Source organism: Genypterus blacodes, unplaced genomic scaffold (genome assembly GCF_046128005.1).
Source record: "Genypterus blacodes isolate CSIRO-AG114 ecotype Tasmania unplaced genomic scaffold, CSIRO-AGI_Gbla_v1 ptg000325l_1, whole genome shotgun sequence".
Classification (NCBI taxonomy): domain Eukaryota; kingdom Metazoa; phylum Chordata; class Actinopteri; order Ophidiiformes; family Ophidiidae; genus Genypterus; species Genypterus blacodes.
In genome coordinates, this window is record NW_027467112.1 from 65785 (window position 1) to 75000 (window position 9216).

Sequence of the window (9216 nt, forward strand, 5' to 3'; positions counted from 1 at the left end):
CTGAGGAAGAGACAGGAGGAAGAGGTAGAGGTAGCAGAAATGAAAATGTTGAGGTTCTCTTTGGGAGTGACAAGGATGGATAGGATCAGGAATTAGTTCATAAGAGGGACGACACATGTTAGATGTTTTGGAGATAAAGTCAGAGAGGCCAGACTGAGATGGTTTGGACATGTACAGAGGAGGGAGAGGGAATCTATTGGGAAAAGGATGCTAAGGTGGGAACAACCAGGCAAGGAGGCCTAGAGGAAGACTGAAGAGGAGATCTATGGATGTAGTGAAGGAGGATATGAGGTTAGCTGGTGGAAGAGGAGAGGATGCAGAGGATAGGGGTGGATGGAGACGGATGAATTACTGTGGCGACCCCTGAAGGGTTAACCCAGCCGGAAGGAAAAGAAGAACGGCAGGGGAACTAGTGTAAGTGAGGCTGTGCGCTATTCCGTCCACTAGATGTCAGTAGAGTGTCTCTAGTAAAGTAAAGATGCAGCGTCATCGTGTTGTCATGGTGATCGTCCCGCATATTTGGGTGTCTGTGCTTCCGTCAGTTCACCGCAAGGAGGCGATATTTTACCCACCTCAGGGACAAAAGAGGTCAACGTGAATTTCCGCCACAGCGATCTAATCTTTTATTTACACGGACTAAAATATACAAGTTTGAAAGAGACAATAACAAAACCAGAAATCATTTATTTAATTAAATGAAATAATAATAAATGTAATAATAATAAAATAATAATCATAATAATAATAATAACAATAAATTAAAACTACCATTGTCGTTGTTATTTGTAACGTGATTGTGAAAGATCTACTTAATGATAAATTGAGATTTAGTCAGAAATCAGTTTTAAACGATTTCAATAAAATGAAAAGCAGTGTGTCATAGGGACCAGTCTTCACAAAATAACTGAAATGTTCTTTAATTAATGTGCACACCCTTTAAATTTACAATTTGAGTTATCAGATGTCAAAGAGGAAAAAAACAAACTGTCCTCACAATTAAATACTGAGAATATGCAAAAATAAAAACTCTGCACGCAAAATATAGCAATTATATAACATGATGGTACTTTTATTATTATTAGGGTTACTTTTAAAAATCGGCAGATATGTAAACACTATTTTAGAACAGTATTTGTTTGGTAACCTGAGGATATTGATAGTTACTTTATTTGTTGTAATAATACAGTATTTGGATTGAAGCCTTGCTGATCACTTTTATCTCTTGATAATTGATTTGAAACATTTTCATTCTAACCTTGTAAGTTGAAGGAGTGCAGGTTCAGGCTTTTTCTGTTTGATCTGGTTGGAAACATTTCACACATTCAGATGTTAATAAATAAATAAATATCTTCTTCTTCTTCCTTTAATGTGTAGATATATATTTGATTATTTCTCAGATTTATTGGTTTATGAATCAATATTGTGCTGTGATATTGATTGATCATAAACAGCGTCAGTGTTGTGTTTACAGCTTGAACATGAAAGAAAGCAGGTGGAGCGTTGAAGCTTTAAACGTCTTTAAAAACGTCTTCTTGTCACTCTGTGTTTGCTGCCGGTCCAAAGGTTCGGTTCTGGTCCTGCTGAGTCCAGTTAAAGTTGCTAAAGTGCAGCCTGAGTGCAGAAGCTGATCTCCATGGTTGGAGCGGCGAGGCGTTTCAAACCTCCCTCTCAACAGGAAACCATCAAACAGCTTCAGCCGCTCAGCTGTCAATCACCAGCCGCAGCCTTATCTTTCCACCCGGGGGAAGTTTGAGGACCTGATAGAAAGCAGGTGGCCCTGGTCTGATCTCACAGCTCAGCAGAGCTTCAGAGCTTCACTCCACAAAATGTTTCTCCTGCCAGCCGCTGCTCTGTGTTCAGGTGAGTGTTTCCAGCCAATCAGCACCTGATGACTCAACCTGGAGACCCACTAAACTTCATTTATGGTCTCTACAGTGCTGGTTACCATGGCAGCACAGCTGATTCAGGACCAAGTGTCAGTGACCAGGAGAGCTGGAGAGAAAGTCTCCTTCAGCTGTGGAGGAACTGACCAGTGTGTTACCTATGTATGGTGGTACCAGAAGAGAGAGAAGGAAACATTCAGAGTGATTGTTGATATTGAAAAGAGCAATTGTAAAGTTGATTCACGTTACAACCATCCACAAAAAGATGATTTCACAGCTGTGAGAAATGGGACAAGAAGCTGTGAGCTGCAGATCAACAAAGTCAAACTCTCTCATTCAGCCACGTACTACTGTGGGTGTTGGAGTGAAGACCACAGTGAGCTGGGATCCCTGCAGGCTGTACAAAAACCAACTCACACACAAACAAACACACACACACACACACACGCTCGCGCACAGGCACAGGCACAGGCACACACACGCACACACACACACACACACACACACAAACACACACACAGGCACACACACACAGGCGCTCGCACACATACACACAGGCACACACACACACACACAGACACACACACACACACACAGGCACAAACACACAGGCGCTCCCACACATACACACAGGCACACACACACACACACACACAAACACACACACACACAGGCACACACATACACACACACACACACACACACACACACACACACACACACACACACACACACACACACACACACACAGACAAACACACACAGGCACAGGCACAGTAGTTTTACAAACACTGTCGAGACAAACACTCTCCTCCAGCTCTTTCAGAATAAAAGCCTGCAGCCTCACTCTGCTGGTGAGTGGAGTCGTCCTGAACACGTTCACTGACGTAGAGAAGAAGAAAGTGTGTGTCCCTCTGTCAGCAGGACATCACCATCACCTGCACCTGATGGTTTGTGACCCATAAACCAGAAGAAGGCTGAGACCAAGGCTGAAATCAAATTAGACAACAGAAGACAATGAGACAGTCATGATGATATGAAGCCTGAAGCTGAAACATGGAGCTGATGATGAAGATGAAGAGTTCAGACGTGTGCAGCTCAGCCGACTCCTTCAACATGCAGAGGTTTTGGTTACAGGATGTTTCACTGTGGAGACTTTGGCCGTGGCACTGCTCTGTATGTAACAGGTAAGATCATTATTGATTGTAAAGTTCCTCCCTTCTATAAAATGGCTGCTTTGACAGAATGTTTACGCTTAACTGGAAGAATTATGTTGAATGATTTTGTTTCTTCTGCATGAGAATAACATCATGAAGTCTTTACTTAAACTTGGGACCTGAGTTTGAGTCTGTAGCTCCCCTGAATGAGACCAGGAGGGAAATGACAGAGGAGTTATTGATCAGTATTCATCATTCTTCATCATTCTTCCTCATTTTCCTGCTCTGTTTGTCACTAAATCTGTGGTTGAAGTGAATTTCCATGATGAAGAGGATTCTATAGATCCATCCAGAGTGTTGATGAAGGTCTCAGTCTCAGTGCCATCATGATTTCATTTACTGCTTTGACTTGAATACAAACTGAGTCACTCATTAATGTTATGGATCATTTGATTGATCTGTTATTTCAATCAGAATCAGAATAGATTTGATTGCCAATTAAAAGGAATTGTTTGTGGTTATTGGTGCGATATAAAACACATAAGACAACAAGACAACAACTATGAAGAGAAACTGAAATAAATTAGAAAACAAACTAAATTAAATAAATGAACTAAATTGAATAAGATCCAACGTAAAGGACAGATCTACAGTATGAATGTAAACATGTCATATACAGTAAGATCAATATGAAACATACATTTAATTCATCTCAGAAAAAACAACAAGTTGTGTTTAATATAAAGAAACAAATGAAGATGTGAATAAATACAAGAATGAAATAAGAATGAGGCAGAAAGTCAGGAAATATAGAGAAAAGGATTCATGTGATGAAGATTTAGTTTCTCCTATATTTATCAATCCAATCTAATTCTTCCATAAATGCCGTCTCCACTTTATTAGCCCTCTGAATGTCCCTGGGGTCAAACTGTCCCCAAGGACCATACAATACTAAAAAGTTGATCAAATGTGTTTTCTGTAATCAAATGGTCTGAAATGTATAGGGGTTGTTTGATACGATGCTCTTCATGATTGGAAGAAATTTGAAGTCATTTGATTGAATTTTGGGTGTTTTATTGAATTTTTAACTCCTTTGCTCCTGGGGTGAAAATGGTGCCGAAGCACAAAGTTATGTTATGGAGCAAAAAGTCACAGCAGACTGCTCTCCAACACATCTGTTATCTTGGATGTTTGATGTGTGTGGTCAAGCAATGGTTATTTAATGATTGCACCACTAAATTAATTGAAAATGTATACTTTATGCTTCAAATAACAGTCAAACCATTTTGGGGTCAGTGTGACCCCAGAGGACAGTAGGTGTTAGTATTTGCTCTCAGTCCAAAATTAAAAAAATTCAAAAACGGCACCCTCACTTAACTTTGACAGATTCCACTCCGGTTCATGTCCAATAGTCAAGATCATATCAAATATTTAAAACATTTTTTTCCCATTTCTTAAACTCAAAAATAGGGTATATTGTATGTAAACAAGGCCTTTTGGCCCTAAATTCCAAAATAAATGGAAAAATGTGTGGTGATGCGTTGGACTGGAGTCAGACTAAAGCTGTGACACAAGAAAAATAGAAAATTGACACTTTATGGTTTAGATAACGGTCAAACATTTTGGGGTCAATTTCACCCCAGAGGGCCTTAGGTGTGTGTGTGTGTGTAACACGGGAGGACATTACAAGGGTTAGGTACATGTGCATGCAGGCCTGTAGGAACTTGCTCATGATTGGATCTGTCAATCATTCACCAAAGTGTTGAGAATGAGAAATGATGTTGACTGTGTGTTTGCTGTCTGCTGCCAAACCTCAGATGATTCTGTTGTGAGGCCCGTGGTGAGCGTTTACCCTGCAGTGCCCACGGCCCAGCTGCAGGGGAGGAGCACCCTGCTGTGTCTGGCCTCAGGCATGTCTCCTCCTCTGGTCCGCTTCTCCTGGAAAAGACAGAAGGAGAACGGCTCGCTGGAGGAGCTGCCCGCCGCCCAGGGAGGAGAGCAGCTGGAGCTCAGAGAGCCGGGCCGCAGCGCCGCCGTCAGGATCGTCCGGCAAGAGGCCGCCGCCTACCGGTACGTCTGCTACGTCCAGCACGAGGCCGGCACAGTGGAGGCACAGACGGCACAAGGTAACGAGCCCAGACAGACTGTGTGAGCCGCTGATTCACACAAGAGCTGAAGTCCAACATGTTCCCCCTGTTCCTGCTTCAGAGGTTCCTGCTTCAGAGCTTCCTGCTTCAGAGGTTCCTGCTTCAGAGGTTCCTGCTCCAGAGGCTCCTGCTTCAGTGGTTCCTGCTTCAGAGGTTCCTGCTTCAGAGGTTCCTCCTTCAGAGGTTCCTGCTCCAGAGGCTCCTGCTTCAGTGGTTCCTGCTTCAGAGGTTCCTGCTTCAGAGGTTCCTGCTAATACAACAGCGACTCACCCAGAGAGCCAGCAGACACATGAGGCCCAACCTGACCGTAAGACCGCCTGCTGCCCTCTGCACCAGCAGCTCACATGTTCCACTGCAACACACAGCCACATTGGAAAGACAAAGACAAAGGGCAGACACATTTGGCCTCAGTGTGAAATTAGAAAGTCTTCTAAAATGAGAGAATGAAGAAGAGTTCATCTGCAAGAACAGGATTATTACATTTCAATCCTGTTGTGCATTCATGTCAATCAAACTGTCCTGACCGGCTCTCTCCCTCTCTCAGTGACCTTGCAGTCAGAGTGCAGGGTGAAGCTGCTCTGTGTGCTGTACTCAGTGCTGGTGATGAAGAGCTTGGTGTACTGCTGTGGAGTCTCTCTGCTGCTGATCCTCACAGGCCAGCAGTCGTCCAGCAGGCTCACACACGCTGGCTGACTGACTGTTCTCCAGCTGGGTTCCCGTCTGTCTGACAGACCTCCGCCCTGAACCCACAGAGCCTGACGGCAGACCTGAGCCGTCCATCTAGTCCACATGTTTGATGTGCTGGGAAGCTTCAGCAATAAATTCCTTCACATACAAAAACGTCCCATGGATTTTGTTCCCCACTCTTTAATGTCATATTGTTTGATGGTTAGTGTTGTTTGCTTTGTTGTTGTTGTTCCTGATCTTCCTCCTGATCCCATCATGAGGATGAATTGAGGCCTGGATCTCAACTTCCTTCAGTTCAATCATTCAAACTTCATTAAATTAAAGTTGTATTTCTCATAACTGCACAGCCAATCAGAGTGGTTGTAAAGCCTGGAGCTTCCTGTGCTGCGGCGTTCACACTGTGAGAGTTTGTGCTCTGCAGCTTTCACACTGATGCTGCTGTGGTTTAGAGTCGATGGTTCTAAACCACAGAATGCTTCCAGGAAATCCTCCTTTAATACTGCAGCTTCTTCATCTGTGACCCAAACCTGCAGCAACAACAACTCAGACAGAAGAAGAGAAGAAGAGACAGAGACACAAAGACCCTGCAGAGAGCAAACGCTCACATTACAAATGATTAAAGACTACATTTATGACTTTATACTTGAATAAACAACACAACTCCAGAGCTCAATGACACACACACACACACAAACACACACACACACACACACACACACACACACACACACACACACACACACACAAACACACACACACACACACACACACACAAACACACACACACAGACGCACACACACACACACACACACACACAGAGACACACCCACACACACACACAGACACACCCACACACACACACACACACACACACACACACACACACACACACACACATACACACACACCCACACCCACACCCACACACAACCACACACACACACACACACACACACACACACACACACACACACACGAGCAGCCTAATCTACAGCTCATCTATCAATCATCTCCTATAGATGTCACATTGGTAGATGCGGTTTCAGCTGCAGCAGTTTCCTGACTCATCTCAAGTAAACACACACACACACACACACACACACACACACACACACACACACACATACACACACACACACACACACACACACACACACACACACACACACACACACAAAGTTTAACACTGTAGGTTTACACAAGCAACTTCCTGTGATATTCAACATTTGATTGTTTGTCTTTGTGTTACCGTGGTTGCTGGGCCGGGTCTCTTCCTCATGGAGTCAAAGCTGTGGCAGAAGGCTGAGGACTCTGAAATCCTTAACGGACTGTAGTGTCTACACAGGTCTATAGAAAGTGTGGTATTGTGGAATGTGTAGGAGAAGAGACCTCTGAGTCAAATTTAGAGGTCCATAGACAATGGGTCAGGGTTTAGGGCTCCATATAGAATAGGATACAGAGGTCTTACATAGTTTCACAAGAACAAGCATGGTATAAAAAGGAGCAATACAAGCAAGACAGTGTCAGCGGAGACTTCTTCTTCGTCTTCACATCATCGCCATGGAATGAACAACAGGACCGAACCATGTGCTGCGTGTGGCGGGGGGGTTCAGGTTGAGCTTCTGTTGTCTTGTATGGAGTTGGTGTCCATCTTTCAACCTCTTGTGTGTGATTTGGTTTGCTTGGGTTCCCTCATGGGTCAGTTAGCATCTTGTTCTGTTGCGGTTCTGTTGAACACCTGGCTTGGTGCCGATCCGGGAAGATCCGGCTCACATTTATGTCACGATCCACACTCAAAGGCTGTAATGAGGTCCAGATCCAGATCCATTTAAAGATACGCCTTCTTACCACAAATACAGAAATACATCTCCTATTATTCAGGTGATTTATTGTTTTTGCACACTTGTATTATCAAATCAGGACTAAATGAGTCTGGACTCGGTCTTGCTCTTCTAGTTTTGTGTGTGAACGTTCATAATCCTCCTTTTAGAGACGTTCAGTGATGGAATCTTCACAAATAAGAGCATTTTAAAAACACAAACTCTTCTTCTTGTTTCCAATAAACGACTGAACTCAAATTTGAACCTGGAAGAACTCAGGAAGAACAACAACAACAAGGCAAACAACACTAACCATCAAACAATATGACATTAAAGAGTGGGGAACAAAATCCATGGGACGTTTTTGTATGTGAAGGAATTTATTGCTGAAGCTTCCCAGCACATCAAACATGTGGACTAGATGGACGGCTCAGGTCTGCCGTCAGGCTCTGTGGGTTCAGGGCGGAGGTCTGTCAGACAGACGGGAACCCAGCTGGAGAACAGTCAGTCAGCGTGTGTGAGCCTGCTGGACGACTGCTGGCCTGTGAGGATCAGCAGCAGAGAGACTCCACAGCAGTACACCAAGCTCTTCATCACCAGCACTGAGTACAGCACACAGAGCAGCTTCACCCTGCACTCTGACTGCAAGGTCACTGAGAGAGGGAGAGAGCCAAGGACAGTTTGATTGACATGAATGCACAACAGGATTGAAATGTAATAATCCTGTTCTTGCAGATGAACTCTTCTTCATTCTCTCATTTTAGAAGACTTTCTAATTTCACACTGAGGCCAAATGTGGCTGCCCTTTGTCTTTGTCTTTCCAATGTGGCTGTGTGTTGCAGTGGAACATGTGAGCTGCTGGTGCAGAGGGCAGCAGGCGGTCTTACGGTCAGGTTGGGCCTCATGTGTCTGCTGGCTCTCTGGGTGAGTCGCTGTTGTATTAGCAGGAACCTCTGAAGCAGGAAGCTCTGAAGCAGGAACCACTGAAGCAGGAGCCTCTGGAGCAGGAACCTCTGAAGCAGGAACCTCTGAAGCAGGAACCTCTGAAGCAGGAACAGGGGGAACATGTTGGACTGCAGCTCTTGTGTGAATCAGCGGCTCACACAGTCTGTCTGGGCTGGTTACCTTGTGCCGTCTGTGCCTCCACTGTGCCGGCCTCGTGCTGGACGTAGCAGACGTACCGGTAGGCGGCGGCCTCTTGCCGGACGATCCTGACGGCGGCGCTGCGGCCCGGCTCTCTGAGCTCCAGCTGCTCTCCTCCCCGGGCGGCGGGCAGCTCCTCCAGCGAGCCGTTCTCCTTCTGTCTTTTCCAGGAGAAGCGGACCAGAGGAGGAGACATGCCTGAGGCCAGACACAGCAGGGTGCTCCTCCCCTGCAGCTGGGCCGTGGGCACTGCAGGGTAAACGCTCACCACGGGCCTCACAACAGAATCATCTGAGGTTTGGCAGCAGACAGCAAACACACAGTCAACATCATTTCTCATTCTCAACACTTTGGTGAATGATTGACAGATCCAATCAT

At 44.9% G+C, this 9216-nt stretch overlaps 2 protein-coding genes across 10 annotated transcripts in view; one reads left to right on the forward strand and one right to left on the reverse strand.

The window, feature by feature from the left end:
* Positions 1 to 1423: 1423 nt before the first annotated feature.
* LOC142988367 (uncharacterized) lies at positions 1424 to 6650 on the forward strand. 6 transcript variants are annotated; one of them, XM_076137515.1, is made up of 7 exons: positions 1426 to 1860; positions 1936 to 2259; positions 3038 to 3070; positions 4858 to 5166; positions 5249 to 5295; positions 5416 to 5494; positions 5732 to 6650. In XM_076137515.1, exons 1-7 carry the CDS (start codon positions 1827 to 1829, stop codon positions 5878 to 5880), a joined length of 975 nt encoding a protein of 324 aa, XP_075993630.1. In that variant the 5' UTR covers positions 1426 to 1826; the 3' UTR covers positions 5881 to 6650. The 6 variants fall into 6 exon arrangements, with proteins under 6 accessions (XP_075993626.1, XP_075993628.1, XP_075993627.1 ...); XM_076137516.1 differs by having other exon boundaries at positions 5249 to 5280; XM_076137517.1 differs by having other exon boundaries at positions 1427 to 1860; positions 5249 to 5280; positions 5431 to 5494.
* A 1394-nt stretch (positions 6651 to 8044) lies between these two features.
* LOC142988402 (uncharacterized) overlaps positions 8045 to 9216 on the reverse strand; it is a 2828-nt gene continuing 1656 nt past the window's right edge. The window contains exons 2-5 of one of the 4 annotated variants that reach the window (XM_076137572.1): positions 8821 to 9129; positions 8722 to 8738; positions 8583 to 8691; positions 8046 to 8348 (exon numbers count right to left, since the gene is read on the reverse strand). In XM_076137572.1, the coding sequence (XP_075993687.1) occupies positions 8200 to 8348; positions 8583 to 8691; positions 8722 to 8738; positions 8821 to 9129 (584 nt within the window). In that variant the 3' untranslated portion in view covers positions 8046 to 8199. Of the gene's footprint in view, positions 8349 to 8582; positions 8739 to 8820; positions 9130 to 9216 lie in introns of all 4 variants that reach the window. The other 3 variants (XM_076137573.1, XM_076137570.1, XM_076137571.1) reach the window with 3 other exon arrangements.